Source organism: Rattus norvegicus, chromosome X, assembly GCF_036323735.1.
Source record: "Rattus norvegicus strain BN/NHsdMcwi chromosome X, GRCr8, whole genome shotgun sequence".
Lineage (NCBI taxonomy): Eukaryota > Metazoa > Chordata > Mammalia > Rodentia > Muridae > Rattus > Rattus norvegicus.
Genome location: NC_086039.1, coordinates 23874245 through 23896678, shown reverse-complemented (window position 1 = coordinate 23896678; position 22434 = coordinate 23874245). Strand labels below are relative to the sequence as shown.

At 37.6% G+C, this 22434-nt stretch overlaps 1 protein-coding gene across 4 annotated transcripts in view; it reads right to left on the bottom strand.

Moving 5' to 3' along the window:
* Fam120c (family with sequence similarity 120 member C) overlaps positions 1 to 22434 on the bottom strand; it is a 156971-nt gene that overhangs the window by 25381 nt on the left and 109156 nt on the right. For all 4 annotated transcript variants that reach the window (XM_063280060.1, XM_039100523.2, XM_063280063.1 and 1 more), the window contains exon 11: positions 4875 to 4989. In XM_063280060.1, coding sequence (XP_063136130.1) covers positions 4875 to 4989 — 115 coding nt within the window. The remainder of the gene's footprint in view (positions 1 to 4874; positions 4990 to 22434) is intronic.

Below are 22434 nucleotides of genomic sequence, written 5' to 3'. Positions count from 1 at the left end.
GGGGTTCTGAGGAAGTGGTATCTTGGAGCAGTGAAACAACTGGAAATTAAATTGTGGGTCCAAGCTGAATGCCAATGCTCTGCTGTAAGACAGCTTTCTAGATTATACTCTCTCTGTGTTCTGCTTGAAGCAACTTTCTCTTGCTATTCTAAAAACTCTTGTCCTGTATTTCTTTAAGGGCCTTATTCATTCCCTTCTTAAAGTCCTCTATCATTGACGTCAGATGTGATTTTAAAGCCAAATTTTGCTTTCTCCAGTGTGTTGGGGTATCCAGAGCTTGCTATGTTGGAAGAACTGGGTTCTGATGATGACAAATAAACTTCGTTTGATTTTGCTTAGGCTCTTGCCCTTGCCTCTTGTCATCTGATTACCTCTGATATTAGATGCCCTTGCTCGTTCTGACTGGAGTTTGTCCCTCCTGTGGGCCTGTGAGCCTGTGATCTTAGGAGTCAGAGCACTCCTGGGAGACCAGCTCTCTCCCTGCAGGTTTGGGTCCAGAGGGCTGTGAGACAGCCTTAGCTCCAGGGCACAGATGGAGACCGGAAGGATCCTGTCCCTGGCTGCTCCTGTGCCCTGTGAGCTCCTGTTGGGCCCATCTTTGGACAAATATTGGAGCGAAAGTGGTGGTCTCAACTGTAGGCTTAGGAGTGAGTGCACTCCTGGGAGATCAGCTCTCTCAGGGGAGGATTTGTGTACCGAGGGCTTGGGACAGCCTTAGCTCTGGGGCTCAGATGGAGACTGGAAGGACATATTGCTTTTCAACAGTCACTTGAGTGTATAAGTATCTTTTATGTCCACCTTTTCCTGAGATGATTTAGAGGATATTCATTTTGCCATCAAATTTGAAAATTTCAAAAAGTAAACACCAAAGGAGTATTCAATCCTGATGATAGTGCAATGAAATAAATGGGAAGTCTTACAAATGCTGAGGAATGTCTACTGCAACTAAGGAAGATATATCAAGAACTCTGAAAACGTTTACATTTGTCAACTCAGAAAGCTTACTTCTAAGAATCAGTTTTAGCAAGGGGATGGTGCATGGACTGAGAGGCTAAGGCAGGAGGACTGCTGTAAGTTCAAGGCCAGTCTGGGCCAAACCAATCTATCTTATCTCAAATAAACCAGACACCCAGTCAAACAAATACTCTTCTGCCAAGTAAGCTAGAATACAGCTACAGTCACAACTACTCAAAAGGCTGTGGTGACAGGATCATCTGAGCCTAGGAGTTTCAGCTTTGCCTAGGTAATGTAGCAAATTACATTTGTCTCAGGATGTTGGATTTTTCCTTTGCTGACCTAACTTCAATTATGATGTTGCAAGTCTTTTTCTTTTTCCTCTGGTGTTTCTGATTGAAGCCCTCCACCAAATTTCATCTATTAGCATGCCTAACCATCAAGGAAAGGTAACATAAAAAATTTTTTCATAGTATGGCACTGGATAGATTTCTCTGCATTTAAGAGGACTTGCTGTTTTGTAGAGGATTAATGTAATGCTTCTTTTGATAGCAAATATATTTCTGAGTCCTAGAGCAGCTCTTCATGCCAAATCACACCCAGAAGGGGACTTGAAACTGGATCAGCTTTTCTATTGAGCCATCTGATATGCCAGCCTTAAATAATCACTACTGCCAGTTTTAACTTGTTTGTTTTTATGCATTAATCTTTTATCCAGTGAATATTTATACACTGTGCGCATGTCTAGTGCCTACAGAAGTAGAAGAGACCACTGGATCCCCCTAGAACCAGAGTTATAGATAATAGCTACCCTGTGGGTGCTAGGAATTATTTTGCAAATATTTTTATCTTTTTCTCTGGTGTCTCTGACTGAACCAAAGCCTCTTGTATATTTCCCAGGTACTCTACCCTTGAGCTGCAGCTGGACATCGAGTCTATTTTACTATTTTGTTTGACATTACCAGATACTACAGGCTGATCTCAAATTCTTTTCATTTCTGCCTCAGGTTTTAAGCATATGTCACCCTGCTTAGCTTATCCTCTCTCAGAATCCATTTCCCTCTGATAATTATAGTCTCAAAGTACTAAACTATCTGTGCTGATTAGTTTTTTCCCCCACCAAATTGATACATACTAGAATTATATGAGAAGGAACTTCAATTAAGAAATTGTCGGGGCTGGGGATTTAGCTCAGTGGTAGAGCGCTTACCTAGGAAGCGCAAGGCCCTGGGTTCGGTCCCCAGCTCCGAAAAAAAGAACCAAAAAAAAAAAAAAAAAAGAAATTGTCTTCAGGTTGGTCTGTGGGTAAACCTTGGGGCATTTTCTTGATTAATGATTGATGTGTGAACAAGTCATGAGGGACAAGACAGTAAGCAGCACTCTTCCATTGCCCTTGCTTCAGTTCCTGCTCAGGTTCCTATCTTGAGTTCCTGCTCTGGTTCTCCTCAGTGATGAATTATAAAGCGTAAGCTGAAATAAATTCTTTCCTGCCCCAAGTTAGCATTGACCAGTGTTTTGTCACAGCACATAAATTTTTCAAACTATTATACTACCTTCCCTATTCAGCCTCAGGTGCCTGCTACCACATCTAGTTTGATTTTATAAGCTTACTGGATTTGTTCAACCATAGGGCTGGGGTACTGGAGGGATTAAACAGGAGAAAGCAAGCTTACTGTGGAGGTAATGTGACCATATCTTCAGGATCCTGCTACCATGACTTTATGACCATGACAGTCTGCACCCTTAAACTGAGCTAGAATAAATAAATAATTTTGTCATAGCAATGAAAAATGTAGTAAATATAGGCCCCAAAGGAACATATCTACTAAAACCAGGGGAGGAGTGTCTTGCATTAGTAGCTAGTATTTATGGAGTAGGATATATTTAAAATAAACAAATATACAAGAGACTGTTCTATTTTATATGTATTATTTATTATCTTTACAGTACCAGGAGTAAAGACATAGAAGGTTAAAAAAAAAAGCCAAGTAACCCAGACAATATCATATAGACAGGAGGCAATGATGCCAAGATTAAAGCACTAGGCAATCTATGTTTACAGTCCACCTGCTATACTCCTGTCTTCAATTGCTTTCAGTTCATGGTGTATCTATTTTCTTCTTTATGTTTTCCTATATTTTCCCAGTTTTTACTACTGTAGAGGGATTTTAATCCATCAATATGGCTAGTCTAGCTGGAATACAGACATGCCGTCTGGTGGTTTGAATATGTTTGGCCCAGGAAGTGGCACTATGAGGAGGTGTGGCCTTGTTGGAGGAAGTGTGTCACTGTGGAGGTGGGCTTTAAGAACCTAATCCTAGCTGCCTAAAGGCAGTCTTCTCCTGTTTGTTTTCAGAACAAGATGTAGAACTCTCAGCTCCTCCTGCACCATGCCTGTTTGGAAGCTTCCAGGCTCCCACCTTGATAATAATGGATTGAACCTCTGAACCTGTAAGTCCTTTTAAGAGTTGCCTTGGTCATAGCGTCTATTCACAGCAATAAAATCCAAACTAAGACACACCCTTAGCACACATCTTTAAGCCCAAACAATGAAGGTAAAGTTAGTTTGTTGAAGAGAGCACCCATGTTTGAAAGTGAAGTATAATTGAATGGCAGACAAAGTGATGAATCAGAGCAGGATTTGACAGACTAGAATATGCCCAACTCTCACAAAAACAGAGGAGAGAGCAATGCAGAGAGGGGGAAGGAGAGACAGTGGTTCTCCTGGGACAGTTGTACAGAGATCGGTTGCAGAGTGAGAATAAGGTAGATACAGGCAAAGACAAAATGAACCAGAGAATGAGAAGCAGTCAGAAGATAAGACCAGATCACTAGAGTTAGTTTGAGGGAAACAGAGCCATTTAGGAGAAGACCAGGAAAGCGAGATTGAATCAGGACTTTTGAGTCAGAGCAGATGAGTTGAACTAGCCAGTACTCAGAAGGAGCTTGTAAGGGTAAGTTTATTCAGCAACAAGTATCAGAGGCTGAAAACATTGTAGGTCTGAATTAGATTGTCAGAGGCTGGAAGTTTCCAGGACTAGGCCTAGAAGGAGGCAGTAAGCCTCAGAGATGACAATTACATCAGGCGAATAAAAGGTACTATTACACACTACCTTTTATAAAGTGATATGTTGGGAACAGGGGCAGTGATGAGATGGCTTAGCAGGTAAAGGCCCTTGTACACAAGACTTTTCACCAGAATTTGATCACTGGATCTTCCAAGGTGGCAGGAGATAAGTGACTGCTGAGAGTTGTCATCTGACCTTCACATGTATACTGTAATTCTCTCATTCCCTCTCTCTCTCTCTCTCTCTCTCTCTCTCTCTCTCTCTCTCTCTCTCACACACACACACACACACACACACACACACACACACACACACACCCCTACAATCACTAAATAAAAACAAATTAAGTAATAGGAGATAGATATTTACTCAGAGACAAATAGGTATACTAAGGTCTCTGCAACCTATCTTATAAGTATCAATCTTACCATGGTTTATAATCCTTGTAAAATATCTTTTCTGAGTATTCTGATTCATCATTATTGGGGTAGGAGGATATAGCAGGCATCCATTGATATTACTAATTGAAAGATCTATCTGGCTAAAGTAAATAAAACATTTACCTATAGAATTATTCTTCCCCTAACTCCAAAAGAAAAGGACTTAAAGTAGATCTATGAACTTATGAAAGAAAGAATGTGAGCATGGTAGTATACACCTATAATCTCAGGACTTGGGAAGTAGAAGCTAAAGGATCAGGAGTTTGAGGTCCTCTTTCCTTACACAGTAAGTTTAGGCCCAGCCTGAGACCCTGTCTAAAACAAAACAAAACAACAAAACAAAACACACAAATCAAATCAAATCAAAACCCAAGAAGCAGGGAAAAAATTAAATTAAGGTATAACAAATCACCTTGAGTTCTTGAAGCTGATCTGGTTCATAAAGTTGAGTAGACACTGCCTGTGCAAGGAAGGTGTCAAGTTCATGGCGATGCAGGATTCGGCCACCAGGCCACTGAACCATGTATCTAGAAACAAAAACATCATTATTTGACCACAGTTCCCATCATTCATGTCCCAGACACTAAGAACCTAAAGTGGTGCCAAGCATTATAGCACACACCTGTAATCCTATTATGTAGGAGAAAAGGAGGATAGAAAGTTCCAGGCTAGCCTGGGCATCATAGCAAGACACTGCCAGAAATAATAAGAAGGAGGGCTGGAGATATAGATCAGAAGAAGAGAGCTTTCCTAGAATGCATACAAAAAAAACTCCATAAACTTCTCAGGAATGAAACTCTGGGTTAATTTATAGTGATTCCAAATCTGAGTGGCTGTGGAGATAGACAGGAACAACATTGCCAAGGGAAAAAAAATGCAGAGTTCTACAAGAACACCGAAGAGTCCAATGGACAAGGAAGTCACCTGAAAAACTTAGCAGGAGCAGAGTTTCAAGGGGATTGTATAATTTAATGAGACACAAGGTAGGAATAAAGCATCCTGTTTTAGTCTAGGGAAGAATAATATGGAGGCATGATTTGGCAAGATGCACCTGGCTTGAATTGATATTGCTCAATGATAGTGGGTAAAATTATAAAGTCAGTCACTATATCATAGTCTCCAAATAAGATTATGTAAATCTTTGTCCCCCAAAAGAAGACATTTAAGGACTGTCAGCAGGAGAGTGATACTGACATACATATCAGTTGAGGTGACTGAATCTGTGGCCAAAAATGGACTAAATGAACACTTTGTCAGTGAGGATGAAGTATTTGGGGATAAAGATAAGAGCTGTCAGTCTATAAGCCCACAAGGCTTGGTCCTAGGATTTTCTTTTCCCACAGTGCTAAGGATGGAATCCAGGACTACATGCATGTTAGGCAAACACTTTGTCAGTCCCAACCCTTAGCCACAGGTTTTACAGGACAGTGAAGAGAAGGGCAGAGCCCAAGACCCCAAAAACTTTGGCTTGTGAAGATGGCTAGATGACATGGTACCATTAAGAAATCTAAGTACCTATTCACAAATATTTGAATCGACTGTCCACGAACTGAATGTGTCTTACTATTATAGATGCTGAAAATAAAGACATAAATGGGAAAAAAGCTACAGATATATCAGTTTAACACTTGTACTTATCTCCTTAAAGGTGCGTAAGACAAAGAACATGTACAACTTCTACTCTAGAGTTGTTCTAGACTTTGAGAACTTCTGGAGCAACATGTGGGATGAATTCCTGGAGACTAGCCCAATTACTACAGCCACAATCTGGCTTGGAATCTAGAAAACTCTCTTAACTACTGTCCTCCACTGGGGAAAGAAACGGTATAAGCATTCCTACCACCAATACTTTTTCCTTTGACTTTTGCAATGATTTTGAAATGGCAGGAATGAGCAAATCCTGTGACTTGTTTAGCAATTATATTCTAAATATCTAGTGTGTGTAGGTTGGAACTCTGTAACCGACAAAACTTCCCTTTGCCTAGAACATTTTGTAACATCTTTTCTGCTCATTGTTCACTTGGGAAATTTATTCATACTTTATAACCTATTTTATATTTTCCAGTACTATGTTATTTAGCGCATAATTCATAGCTTGTATCTTTCCCAAAGTGTTCTTTTTACCAATATGCTTTTGCCTTGAAGGCTTTTTTTTTTTTTTACAATTTCTTGATTTAGCTTTACTTAAGATTTTATTTCAAAGCCTTTTATCTTAGTTTGTTGGCAAATATGAAGAAAAAACATGGAAAATGTTGCCATCAAGCTACGACATGGAAAGTATGAATAAAAGACATTTAAAATTATAGACTGTGTGAGTAACAAAATAAAGTTTAAATGCTTTACTAATTATCCACAAAGAAAATTTATTCAGGTTTCTATGCGAATACCCAGGAGGTCTGGGACCATGTATGTTCTTGATTATCTTTGTTTATTATTTCTCCTTTATCATGAACCTTGGTATAGAGTGGGTATTGGTAAATACTTATTGGAAGAGTATCAATCATGTTATGCTAAAACAAATGAAAAACCAACACTTAACCAAAAGAGAGGAGAGCACTTAACCAAAGCAGAATTATTTGAATTATATACAACTTGAATATTATCTTTAAAAATGACCTAAAGAAGTCAACTGTGAGAGAGAAGCAAGCTCACAGAAAGTCTAATACAATTTGCAGGGCATGATTGTGCAGGTTGTTCTGTGTGCTCACTAAATGTATCTAGAGAATCAAAGAGAATCATGGAGGAGGAATTAATGTACTTTATTAGGGATTAGAGGTTTTTGCTTGGTTTGAGTTATACTCCAGTATTAATCTGAACTCAGTATACAGTATAGCACAGTAGGTGCTCAATAAATATTTGCTGAATAAGTCACTGTCAGCATATGCTAAGCTCCATTCCTGAATCAGTTTGCTATTCAACGAGTGTTGAGTAAATTTTGAGATGCAGTATAGGGTCTAATAAGTCAATGAAGTACAAGGATAGAAGAAATAATAATTATTAAATCTATCAATATTTAGGGTTGCTCATCATGTACTATTTCCTAAACTATATGATTCCACTGAGGATTATCTCTGGCAAAACTAAATCATGGAGACTGGAGTGTTGGTTCAGTGTTAAAGATAGCTTGTTGTTCTTGTGTAGGACTTGGGTTTGATTTCCAACCCTTATGTGGTGTCTAATGACATCGGTAATTTCAGTTCCAGAGGATTCAATGCCCTCCTTTGGCCTCCATGAGCACTGCATGTACATACATAGTGTACAGACATATGTACAGGCCAAACACCCATACACATACAATAAAATACATAAATATAAAACAACAAAACCTATATCATGAAAACTTTTCATTTTCAGTGACAAGATAGCATTTTTACTATTACATAATTATATATAATATATGCAACTATTGCACATTCTATTATAATTTTAGTAAACTAAATTTACTCATATATAGTAAATGCCTATGATATCATAGACACATTGATAGAACCATTATTTGTATAGAATATAGTGGCAAAGATTACATACTTTGGAGGCTGACTTCCTTGGCATTGAGATTCTAATACTCTGTGACTCTAGGCACTGCCTTAACCTCTAGAAGATTTAGTTTTCTCATCTCTAGAATTGGGCTAGTAGTTCCTACATGTGAAGACGTTCTTTTTATTTGGTGAAACTCTTACTAGATACTAAATTCTTATACATACAAATACTTGTTACTAGCCTAATAATTTGTGTTTATTTGTGTCAAGCCAATACCACACTGACTTAAATTTTACATAGGATTTAATACTGGAATCCTTTTTTTATACCACTTCTACTTTTAATTTTATGTAACATTAATAAATTTGTTCTGATTCCAAATGTTCATGTTCATTCTGAGTCAGAAAAATGTAAAAGGCTGGGACAAAGTGGTAGAGTACTTGGGAAGGAGGCAGTTTGATCCCCAACACTGTAAAACAGAAAAGTATAAAGAAGTATGGCCATCCTCAGTTCTACAGAGCAAACACCACCAAAAACCTAAGTGGCCTTTCAAGGGTTAAGATTTTCTGAATGCTGACAAAGTCCATATTTTCTCTTCTGAATCAGTTGTTAAAATGACAAGTCTAAGAACTCTTTACCTAGCACCAGATGTGCCCTGCTCTCCTTTCCTTTCGTAGAGAGTTTTGACTTCATAGGCTTTAATTCACAGTCCATTTTTCTCCTGACTACCAAGTTATCTATTGCTCAGAACTAATTGTTGAAAACAATCTTCAGTTTAATGAACTGCTTCTTTATTTGCCAATATCAATTGAATATATCAGTGTGAACACATACTCTTGAGTTCTTTGTTCCACAGAAATAATCTGTGTCTTAGACACTTACAATAGGCCTTCATTTTGTATTTTCCTCTTTTTTTCCCAAGATTGTTTTGGTTATTAAGGGTCAGTATCTTTTTTTCCAAGATAGGGTTGGACCATGTGCTCAGGCTACTGTCGAACTAGGCACAGGGTTCCTTCTACTTTTGTCAAGTAGCTAGGAATAAGGGTCTATGCCAACACATCCATCCAACTTTACTTTTTGATATAACTCTTACAATAAGTTCATTGAACCTAATGCATGAAAGCTATGGATTGAGTAGATAACATCTTTTATAATAGTAAGACTTCCAGTCCATGAAGTTTCCATCTACTTAATGTCTCTGACTTTTTTCATGATCATTTAGCATAGTAATTATTTGAAGTGCTGGGGATTGAACTCAGGTCCTCTTATGCATGCACCCTACAATTAACCAGCCCTAAGCATAGAGATTTTAAGGTTGATTCATGATCTGACCTGTTAGCAGTAGTTTGACTTAATTGCTATATAATTTTTCATTGATGGACATACCTCAGTACGTTTATCCACTTACCAGTTGATAGATAATTAGGTTCTTTGAGCTTTTTGGCTATTATGATTAATACTTCCATTAATATTCAAGTCTTTCTGTGGGCATATCTTTTCAGTGCTCTTGGAGCGATAGCTAGGAGTGAAATGAATGAGTCATCTGATACATACATATTTAATCTTGTAAGAAAATAATAAAATTGGGGCTGAAGAGATGGCTCTGTGGGTAAGGTATTTGCGGCTCTTCCAGAGGACCCAAGTTCAGTTCCTAGCCCCCACATTAGGTAGGTTAGAACTACCTGTAATTCCAGCTCCAGGAGATGATGCCCTCTTCTGACCTCCACAGGCATCTGCACATACATGGCACATACTCATAAACAGACAGACGGACAGACAGACGGATGGACAGACAGGGACACACACACACTCATACACACACACACACACAGAGGCACGCATATGCACATGTACAACAAATTTTTGGGAAAAAAAGGAAAAAGAAAATGGCAAACCAGATGGAGATGTACCTCAGTGTTAAAGCATTTTTTACTGTAGGCTGAACTGTGTTTTTGTTTGTTTGTTAGCATTTTTAAAACAATACAACCACATTTAATTTAAAATGAGAAAATGGCAAAATAGTCACAAAAGTAGCTATACTTCCTGTAGTTTTTCAACATTTAAAATTTTTGCTATGGTCTTTTTAATTATTTTCATCCTGACTGAGTGAAGTACTATCTGCTATTATCACTTTTCTTCAAAAACTTCTGGAAATCTTAGAGTAATAAGGCAAAAACAAAAGAACTACAAATAGGGAAAGCAAAGTCAAACTGTCTATGTTTTCAGGGCTATGATCTCATATTTAAAATATCCTAGAGAATCTATCAGATCTGATAAGCAATTTAAGCAAAGTGATAGGATACAAAAATAAAAGCAAAAACAAAAAACAATAGCCTACACACTGATAAAAACCTTGCTGAGAAAAAAATAAAAATAAATTAACCTCAAAACAAAATAGAACAAAACCATACCACATCATAAATCTAATAGATCAGTACAGTAGTTCTCAACCTTCCTAATGCTATGACTCATGTTGTGGTGAACCCAACCATGAAATTATTTCATTGGTACTTTGTAACTGTAATTTTGCTACTATTATGAATCATAATGTAAATATCTGAAATGTAGGATATCTGATATGTGACTTCTGTAAAATGATCATTTGATCCCCAAAGAGCTCATGACTCACAAGTTGAGAACCACTGGAATAGATGAAAGGACTCTTCAATAATAATTATAACACCCCCAAGAAAGATGACAAAAGATGAAAGGGTCCTCCTATAATCATGGATAAAATGAGTTAATATTGTTAAGCTTGCATACTAATGAAATTCAACTATAGATACAATACAATCCCCTATCAAATACCAACAATTTTCTTTTTCATAGGACTAGAAAAATAATCCTCATAATCATATGAAAGCAGAAAGACCCCAAATTTGGAAAAAAAAGCACATCCAAAGTTATCATAACACCCAATTTCAAATTATACTATCCAAATATATTATGTTTGAAAATGACAATAAGGCCCGTATGTCTAATTAATACATCAAGTAAAAAAAACTTAACAAAATTGTTTCTCATTTAACTTTATTCTTTTGGTATTCTTATTTCATTTATAGGTAGTTTCCACTTGGCAGTTTCCTGCTTTTTGATTCTTTGGATTTACTCAGTTTGTGGTGCTGGGGAGATTCAGGACCTCATACACATCAAGTAACTGCATTACTGTTGCTTTTGATGCCCCTTAACTACTCCCTTAGCTACTAGGCTCATGCAGCAAATCTTCCCTCAGCTTTCCAAACAGCTGTGTAAAGCTCCAATTTTGGCTTTTCATCTAGTTTAATATACAAAAGTAGGCTATTGGTTTGAGGTTTTTCTAAAAGCACACATAGGTATATATTTATCAGCATTATTTTAGATGTGCCTCATAAATTATCATGTTGCCATTTTGTTCTTATTCATTTCTATTTTCTAATTTCCTTTGTGATTTCTCCTATGACTCATTATGTAGGACCCTGAAGCTCAATTTTCATATACTTGTGTCTTTTTTTTTTCAGATTTCATTTCATAAATTACCCCTAATTTGCAGTTGCCACAGATAATATTTTGAATAATTCTAGTCCTTTTACATTCATCTTGTCTAGCTCTGCAACCTGACCTACTGTCTATTATGCACAATGTTCCATGAACACATAAAACTGTAAACTATGGTAGTGTTGGGTAGGGTAGTCTATAGAAAACTGGTGGTCTGGTTTATTGTATAGTTCAGGACTTTTAGGTTTGAATTTCTGTAATTGTTCTTCAACCACTTTTTGAAAATAACTTACTGTCCTCTGTATTTAATTATCTTGTGTGTGAACTGCGGACTGAACTCAGAGCCATGTGCATGTTCAGCACTACTGTGTAGCTACAGACCTCATCCCAACTGTTATTCTTAAAATTGTCCATTTAGATTTTTTCTTCCTTCCTTCCTTCCTTCCTTCCTTCCTTCCTTCCTTCCTTCCTTCCTTCCTTCCTTCCTTTTGTTTTTATTTGCTTGTTTGCTATGAGACAGATTTCTCTGTGCAGCCCTAGTTGTCCTGGAACTTTCTCTGTAGACCGAGCTGTCCTTGAACTCACAGAGATCCACCTGCCTCCAAAGTGTTGGGATTAAAGGCATGCTCCACCACTGCACAGCTCCAATAGTGTATTAAACCATTCACTAGGTCAGAGCCTTCATGATCTATTTATCTGTGGCCATGTCCTCAGATATACTTAGAGGTAGGCCTTATTAATCTCCTAGGTGTTTCTCAATTTTATCAAGTTGATGATCAGGATTAACTGTCACAATAAGGTTATCATGCCTTCATTTAATTTTGTGTGCTTGGCTTTATTCAGTTGAGTTTTTTTTCTTTTCCTACTGGAGTTTAAACTTAGGTCTTTGTGTATCCAGAGCAAGTATACCACTATCCACAACTCTTTGTTGAGATCTTTGAAAATATTTATACTGCTTTTAAGTGTTTATTCTTCTTTGAAAGCCTGAATTATTTATGATTTGTCACATTTGGAGATCTGTAGATTGATTAAGAGTGGTCAATGTTATTTGTCAATTTTTCTCTTGTTTAGTTACTGAAGTCTATTTTCTATGCATAATGCAGCACTTAATGTCTTTTCGAAATTTTTCTCCTTTGTTTTTACTCTAACTTGACTACCTGTCACCTATGATGAGCAAAGCCACTAGTAGGTTAAAGAATATGTTTAAGTCTCCTCAGTCAGCTAGATGTTTACCTTTTACCATTGAATACATCTCAGGAGTAAGACATCTATCAGAGTATTAGGAGGTTTACATTTTAGCACCACACTCAGGAAAGAATGAGTAGCTTGCAGGTCACATCTAAGAAGGCATGACCTTGAAAAGTCACAGAGTAAAAAGATACATTTGATTTTAGGTTAAAATTTAGCTTCTTGGGCTGGAGAGATGGCTCAGAGGTCAAGGGCATTAACTGTTCTTCCAGAGGTCCTGAGTTCAATTCCCTACAACCACATGGTGGCTCACAACCATCTGTAATGGGATCTGATGCCCTCTTCTGGTGTATCTGAAGACTGCTATAGTATACTCACATAAAATAAAATAAATCAATCTTTAAAAAATTAAGCGTCTTTCAGCAGCACAGTGCCGAACCAGTATGCTCAAGACCCTGGGTTCAGTTTCCAATACTCTAATCATGAAACATTTTGAATGCCGATTATATAATTTTTTTCTTGAGAGAGCACTTATTTCTTTATTAGTAGATAGTTAACTAAAATAAAGACCCATTGGCTAAAAAAATTAAGCTTCTTGAGTGTTATTCTCAGGCCCTGTTTAATCAGAGGTGCTATTTCAGGCTTTTGCAACATAGAGACATGTACCCTGCATTGATGAGGCTGAGTGTCCTGTCCCACTCTAGCACATATTCATAATTTTCCTGTTCTCAACTTGACTGTGATTCAGGAAGACAAGAAAGAGGTTGATTCTTTCTATGATTCTTGCTATAAAATTTCTGGATCTTCTGCCACATTATTATGTCAGTTAGCTACCAGCCTCCTGATTTCTTGCTAATAAGCTCCCCTTTGCTTCCCACATACTAGTAGGCACATAGTTTTCCATATCTCATTCTAAATTATATCAGTCTTTACCCTCTCCTTTCTTAGGTAGGGTTACTATTGCTGTGATAAAATATCATGACCAAAAACCATGTTGGTGAGGAAAGGGTTTATTTAGCTTACACTTCCATATCACTGTTCATCACTGATGGAACTCAGACCAGGAACTCAAATAGGGCAGGAACTGATGCACAGGGTCATGGAGTGGTGCTGCTTACTAACTTATTCCCATGGCTTGCTTAGCCTGCTTTATTATAGAATCTAGGACCACTAGTCCAATGATGGCACCACCTACAATGGGCTGGGACTTCCCATATCAATCATTAATTAAAAATTTCAACAGAAGAAATCTCTAATGGCTGAGAAACAGAAGGGGAAATAAAATAAATGTTGGAGGTGGATGGAGGAAGAGAACTGGGTGGGAAAGTGGAGGGGGAGGGGAGTAGGGCAGAGGGAGGATCAGGTATAGGGGGAGTTAGGGGAGAGAGAACGGAAATCAATAGTGGGGAGGTCATTTCTAGGACATGCCAAAGACCTGGGATGGGGGAGGCCTCAGGGTAGCTGTGGGAGTGACTCTAGCTGAGACTCCTAGCAGTGGGGATGGCTACCTCCTGTATCCAGGCAGGAATTCTGGTGGGGGGATAAGGACAGCAAACCACCCCCCACAAAACCAACAGAAGAGGGATCATGGGCTGGACCTAGCCCTCCCTGACACACATATGTATTAGGTGTGCAGCTTGGTCTTCATGCAGGTTCCCCAACAACTGTAGTGGGGGCTGTCACTGAATTTGTTGCCTGCCTGTGGATCTCACTTCTCTTACTAAGCTACCTTGTCTGGTCTCGGTGAGAGAGGATGTCCTAGTCCTGTAGTAACTGGTGTGTGTGTGTGTGTGTGTGTGTGTGTGTGTGTGTGTGAGAGAGAGAGAGAGAGAGAGAGAGAGAGAGAGAGACAGAGACAGAGACAGAGACAGAGACAGAGAGAGAAGGGGAGTGGAAATGGGAGAGGAGCTGCATGGGGACTAGGCAGAGAAGGGGGTGCTGATATTAGGATGTAAAGTGAATAAGTAAATTAATTAAAAAAAATACCTTACAGACAAAACTTATGGAGGTATATTCTTCAATAGAGGTTCCCTCCTTTCAGGTAACTCTAGGTTGTGTCAAGTTGACAAAGAACTAGCCAGCATACACACACTCTATGGCTTGGCTGCCCCAGCAAAAGATTTTCTGACTATTTTACTAGATCTAGAGTCCCCCCCCCACCCAAGTATGGTATGCAATAGTGCTGCTCTATAGATAGGTACCGAAGATGGGGATATGGTCATGTTGGTAGCATCTTTGTAGCCTACCCCTCCCGCTGTGAAAACTCCTTCCAGCATTTCTGCTGTAAGGAGGCAATTAGAGCCTCTATTAGAGCAGTGGTTTCAACCTGTAGGTCACAACTGCTTTGAGGGTCAAATGACCCTTTCACAGGGCCTACACATCAGATATCCTGCAGAGCAAATATTTTACATTACTATTAATAACAATACCAAAATTTCAGTTACAGTAGAAATTGCTACAGAGTAGCAACAAAAATAATTTTATGCTTGGAAGGGTCACCACAACACGGAGAACTACCGTTAAAGGGTCACAGCATTAAGAATGTTGAGAACCACTGGATTAAAGTTTCTGCCCTTTATAAGTGGGGGTGGGGTCAATAATCCTCTTGGCCACACTTACCTGGACTCAGGGATGGGATTGATGACAAATGGCAGCCTTCCCTTTCCAGGGTAAAATAACAGCCCAAGAATAGGAGCTGGGAGAAGGAATCCCTGTCTTCTTGGCTATTCCTGCTTGAAATAGACCTACTTTAATACAGGTGCGGGTAAGGGGGTGATCTTGACTCAAAACTATAGACGTATTGATACCTTCAGCAGATTTAGACTGTCTTTACTGTTGAAAACTATAGGTCTACTTCCATTAGAACATTATTGTCTATATAGAATTTTGTCCCACTTCCGTTGTCTTTAAAACCGCTATTCAGGGCTGGAGAGATGGCTCAGTGGTTAAGAGCACCCAACTGCTCTTCCAGAGGTCATGAGTTCAATTCCCAGCAACCACATGGTGGCTCACAACCATCCGTAAAGAGATCTGATGCCCTCTTCTGGTGTATCTGAAGACAGCTACGGTGTACTCATATATAATAAATAAAAATAAATCTTTAAAACCGCTATTCAAATTTACGTATTTTAATTTTACTTAAGCAAAAGAAGAATCTTTTCTCTTGTTTGATAACTAAGTGTTTACATTGTTAACAGCATTTAAGTGGATTTAGCTGTGTTCTTCATTGTGTCTCAAAACAATAGCTTAACTTTCCTGCATGTTATTTCCCTCTACTTTTATGCATTTGAGTAAATATGTAATAAGAGTCTCTTTCCTCACATTTAGCAACATGTCTATGAATGTAATTTATAGTATATCAGTAACTAGATTTATTGTTTCTATTTCATCCTCAACTATTTATGTTATATGGCATTTCAATAATAACTTCAGATACTTTAGTCCAACTGAAACTTACCAGCCTCCATTTTAAAACCAAAATGAAAATGCTAGTTGAAACAGTAAGCAACATTGGGCCCAGTTACAGAGAGTTCCTTGCACTGTTATATGCTTCAGTCAACACAGCTTCCACTGGGTAAAGTCACAAGCTGAAAGGCAGCAGTAGCAGGCAAAGCATTTCTAAAGTACTGTTTGTAGGTTTCACCAATAGGACCAAGGTCATTTATGCCATCCAGTCGGACATTGTGCCACATTAGTGAAGCCGCAGTGTAAAGCTTTCATAATATTCCATATGTCTCTAAGTTTGCTTGGTTTCTTCTATTGTCATTCTTCTATGCCCTGACCCTGCCTCCTGGCAGAAACTGTTCACCTCAAGAGTATATGTCTAGCTATTCTCAAATGGACTAACACAACTTGACTGCTGGAATAATGGCTTCTGGGGCCTTTAATGGTGTTAATCAGTTTTCTAATCAGGTAAAAAGCAACTAAGCCTTTGCTTTTACAAGTCCCTCTAAGAAAAGAAATCGCCACACTGTGCACTAAAATCTTCCTTTAGTAGGTTTTATTTTTGCAAAAAGTTTAAAATGTTTCAAATTTATAGTGTGTATGAATGCATGTATGTGTGGGCATGTGTAGAAGTCAGAGGATGTCATCTTATGGGAGTCAGTTCTTTCTTTCTACTATATGAGTCTTAAGTTTAAAGAGGTTATCAGGCTTTTGGGCAGATACCTTTATCTGCTGAGCTTTTTAGCTGGCTCTAATAGATTTTATGGTTTTCCTTTCTGTGATATGTCATTAGGAAACATAGCAGAAACATTAAATGATGTTTCTAGTTTTACTAGGTAAATTGAAACAGATTTATTTATCTTGTGAGTGTTTTGCACATATGTCTGGGTACCACATACATGCCTACTGCCTATGGTGGTCAGAAGAGGGTTTTAGATTCCTTAGAACTGGAGTTGTAGGTGGTTGTGGGCCAATATCTGGACTCTGAGCAACTGTTTAGATTTGGATACAATTTGGTAGAAAGAATAAGATGCAGTATCAAGCAGGGACTTTCCTCGAAAGTCTGAGTTTTTCAGCCTCCCTTCTCAATGATGACTATTGTACACACAAAAGTATATCTTTGAGTTAGATCAGTCTTCCCTAAAAGGCTATTTTTCTAGAACTGCTCAGAACTTTATGAACATATATTTTAGTCACGATTTCTCCAGTATTATTATACTCCCATTGGAGGCATCTTTTAACTAAAATTAGATAAAGTAATTAAGAAAGACTGGCTCCAGGTTGGGGATTTAGCTCAGTGGTAGAGCGCTTGCCTAGGAAGCACAAGGCCCTGGGTTCGGTCCCCAGCTCCGGAAAAAAAAAAAAAAAAGAACCAAGAAAGACTGTCTCCTAGTATTCAACTAGGCTCTAGTTCAATGTTCACATACTTGATATTGGTAAGCAATGTCATGTTTAATATTATTCTTCACTTAAAGTTAATTTTTAAAAAAAATTCAACCACTCTTTACATTAATTATTCTAAGTAAATTTCTGATTTTAAAAAGTGTGTGTGTGCACGTGCACATGCATGAATCTGCGTATTCGTGTGTTCAGTGGACAACTTGCTGGGGTTAATTCTGACCTTCCACTATCTGGGTTCCATGATTCACGTCGCATTATAGAGTAGATAAAGCACTTTTATCCACTGAGCCATCTCATTGGCTCAAAACTGCACTAAAAATATTTTATCTTCTTAAAAAGTCATAAAAATCAGGGGTTGAATTCTAACTACTGTGCAGTACTATATCATTCCTGTTGGGTGCTGCTCTATAAGCTTGTTTCCTCATTTATGCTAGCTGGCACTATTATTATAAGGATTCGAAATATCAACCACAAGGCACATGGCAAGAAATAGACTATTACCTGTTCGTGATGACTTAATAAACATTGGGGTACTGACTAATAATGAACAATTTTATCTTCAGATACTTAATTTTGAAATTTTAAGAAATGTGATCTTTTTTTCTTTGAGTTGGTGGCAGTGTGCTATCATTTGTCATTGCCCTTAGTAGGGCTGTTTGTTAAAATATCTGTCTGTCTTGCTTACTGTGATAATCTCAATTGTCAATTCAATGAGATCTATAATCACCAGTGCAGATGGGATTGTCTTAATTAGGTTAACTGAGGTAAGAAGAACCACCCACTATGGGTGTCACCATTCCCTGAGTTGTGATCCTGTAGTGAAAAAAACCTCTCTCCCGTAAGTTGCTTTTACCAGACTATTCTAACATAGAAAATTGGAAAAGAAATTACATTTAGTAGTTGATAAATAGTATTACCAAATAATATTTGGTAAATATTACTACTATTTGTTGCTTTATGATCTCTGATACACTACAAAATCAGATGACTAAATTGTCAGAAATGTGCTTAAGAATAAACAGATTGAACAGGAGCCTGAGAGTTTCCCTTGAAGACATTCACAGGCCTTATTAATAAGATACTCCTGGACATATTCTACACAAGCAAGATAACCAAGTAAATAGGAAAATATGCTATTAAGAATTGAGAACATAGATTAAAATGAGCTGATTTCAAAGGCAAAGGCACTTGATATCAAATCTCACAAACCTGAGTTCCATCCCCAGGACCCACATGATGGAAGGAGAGAATCAACTTCCACAAGTTGCCCTGACCTCTGTTATATGAGTTATGGCAAATGTTACCCCATACACATGTATAACCATATGTAATAAAATGAATAAATATAATAAAGGAAGGAAACAAAATGCCCAATTTCAGAGTTAATATAGGACAAGTTTTTAAATGATATATTTTGATTTTATGTGCATTAGTGTTTTACCTGCATGTATGTCTGTGTGAGGGTGTCAGGTCCCCTGGAAATAGAGTTACAGATGGTTGTAAACCGCCATGTTGATGCTGGGAATCGAACCCAGGTCCTCTGGAAATGCAGCCAGTTCTCTTAACTGCTGAGCCATCTCTCATCTGTGGCCCAGGAATATGTTTGCGATGAGATAGATAAAAATCTGTATCTATTATTCATTTGGGGGAAAATCTCATGGGTCATCAATCTGACTGGCAAGACAGTTAGATAACCAATACATTATATTGAGCATCTATTATGTAAGAGCATTATTTAAATGCTCGAATGGCTCTGTGAAGAATTATTATGCTACTTACAGTGAAAAAAACAAACAAATGTTCAGAAAGGCTAAAGTGAGTTACCAAGATAAAAAGGGCCAAAACAAAAATCTAAACCGAGGCTGAGTATGGAGGTCCATAACTGTAATCCCAACACTCAGGATTAGCCTCAACACAAGGTGAAGGCTAACCTGGGCTACATAGTAAAATTCTGTACCAAAAATCAATGCAAGGCCAGCAGGATTGCTCAGTCTGTAAAGGTACATGCTGTTGTAACCCTGGCAACCTTAATTCAATACTGGCATACATGCAAAGGGGGAAGAAGAGAACCAACTCTATAAAGCTGTTCTCTGACTTCTACATGCACATTGTGGCACATGCATCTCCTCACCCACAGCATGCACACACGTATCATGATAATAAAAACACAATTCAAACTAAGATCTTTTAGTTTTAAAGTTCAGTTTTCTATACCTTACAGAAACTAGAATCTGAACTACCCACTACAAAAAATTACTTCCAATGCATCAGCAAATAAACAATCAGAAAGCATAAAAGGAAAATATCATCCTTAATTGCAGTAACATATCAAGTATTTAGGAATTAAATTATAGATATCTATTGAAAAATTAACCTAAGAAGGCATGAAGAAAGACACTTAATCAATGGGAGAGGTAGACTATGGTTTTCAATGTAAAGGCGTAATATTATAAAGATGCTGATGCCCCAAATTAATCAATTCAATGTCAAATTAAACCACAACAGTATTGTTATAGAAATTAAAATAATTACATATTATATAATGTCAAGAGTTCATGGAATGTAAAAATGGTATTATTTTAAAACAAGACATGCAGAGTAATTTGCCCTGCCTAATACTAAAGAAAATTATGAGCCTTTAATCATTAGTAATGGAACAAAACAATGAATGGAGTGTGAGTGTGTGTGTGTGTGTGTGTGTGTGTGTGTGTGTGTGTGGTGTGTTTGTGTTTGTACTGCATGTGAACACGTGTACAGAGGAAGGTGGTTATTAAAGGTCAGCAAATCAGTGGGGAAAGAAATTATTTAATACATGCAAATGGGGATCAAGCTCAGTATGTGGGGAAAAGAAAGTTAAGACCCTTTCTTCCACATATCTAATATAAGTATCCACTATATTAAAAACCTTACCTGAAAAGTGTTACAGAATAACTTTTTTGATCCAGAGATATGGAGAATTTATTAAATAAGATATCAAACCAAGTTACTGGGTTTGACAAGCCAAATTACGTGCTTCTCAATAAGGAGAAAAGTTTGATAGCTATAGTTCACTTAGTAATCTACCAAGAAGCATACATACATAGGAAACTGGAGATAGACAGATGAATAGTTTACAGACAAAATATCTGCATTAGTAGTAGACTACAGGTAGTGTTCATATTGATGTTCATTATATTATTCTAACTTTTCTTTATGTAAAAATTATAATAATGAAAAATTTGGAAAAATAAAATGATTCTGTCTGATAAAATGACATTGTACATAAAATTGAACAAACTGTGATAGACTGGAAAAGATCTTTTGAACAAGTACACATGCATAAGAATACAATTATTCAAAAATTTCTGTTATGCATCTCACAAAGAACTTGTATAATTAGCAAGTAAAATAGACACAGTCTAATAGAGAGTTTGCAGAATAAACAGATGAACGAGAAAGCTCAAGTGGGTGCTGGAGAGACGGCTCAGAAGCTCTTGTTCTTGCAAAGACTCAGGTTCAGTTCCTGGCTCACAACCATCTGTAATTCCAATTCCAGGGGATCTGAAACCCTCTGGCTTCCATGGGCACCTTCCCACACACAGAGAATATACATACATTCAGGTACACACATATACATAAAATAGAAATAAATGCTAGAACCTTAAATTTTATATTTAAAGGTTTGTTGTTTGAAATGTATCTTTCTATGTAACCTTGACTGTCCTGGAACTTGCTATATAGACTAGGCTGGCCTCAAACTCAGAGATCCACCTGTCTCTGCCTCCCCAGTGCTGGGACTAAAAGTGTGTGCCACCACAACTGGCATATTAAAAAGTTAGTATAAGGGGCTGGAGTGATGGCTCAGCAGTTAAGAGCATTGGCTGCTCATCTAGAGAACCCAGTTTCAATATCCAGCACTGATATGGCAGCCCGGAACCATCTGCCTTCTTGTGGCCTCTAAAAACATCAGGCATGCATGTGGTACACAGACATATATGCAGTCAAAATACTCATGGGCATAAAATTAATTAGTTAATTTTAAAACTTTAAAGTTGGGCTGGAGCGATGGCTCAGAGGTTGAGAACACTGATTGCTCTTCCAGAGGGTCTGACTTCAATTCCCAGCAACCACATGGTGGCCCCCATCTATAATGAGATCTGGTGCCCTCTTCTGACATGTAGATATATATTCAGAACACTGTGTATATAATAAATAAATAGATCAAAAAAGATAAAAACTTTAAAGTTAAAAAACCCCTCAAGTTTGTAATAAGCACTAAAATAGAAAAACAGGACTTTTGTGTAGTTCAAGGTTAGAGGAACTTCTTTGCACATACTCTTTAGCAAAAAAAAAAAAAAAGCAAAGGTCATCCTCATCAGTAAAGAAAAACAAATGTCAAAATATTGTATAAAATCTATGGGATTTTGATTGTATGACAAATAGGAAAACATATGTGTTATCCTAGGTATACAAATTAGTAAGGCTATAATCTATTGTGTTTTGGCAATATTTAGTAAAACATTTTATAGGTATATTTTATAGTAGTGGTTCTCAATATATGGGCTGTATGCAACCCTTTCTCAAATATCTGTCTCCAAAAATGTTTAAATTATTATTCATAGCAGTAGCAGTTATGAAATAGCAATGAAAATAATTTTATGGGTGGGCATCATCACAGCATGAGGAACTGTTAAATGGTCCCAGAGTTAGGAAGGTTGAGAACCACTGTTTTATTGGAACCAGAAGTTCTATTCCTGGGTGTTTACTCCAGATACATTGACAAAGGAACACTAAAATGAGCATTTCATGAAAATATTTTCTTGAAACTGTAGAGAGAGTTTGGTGGTCTGATTAATAGCACCCACACAGAGGCTCACAAGCATAACTAATGCCATTTTTGGAGAATCTGACAGCCTCTTCTGACCTTTGTGGACACTGCATGCACGTGGTGTACAGACATACATGCAACCAAATACATATATACATAAAATTAATAGACACAGGTT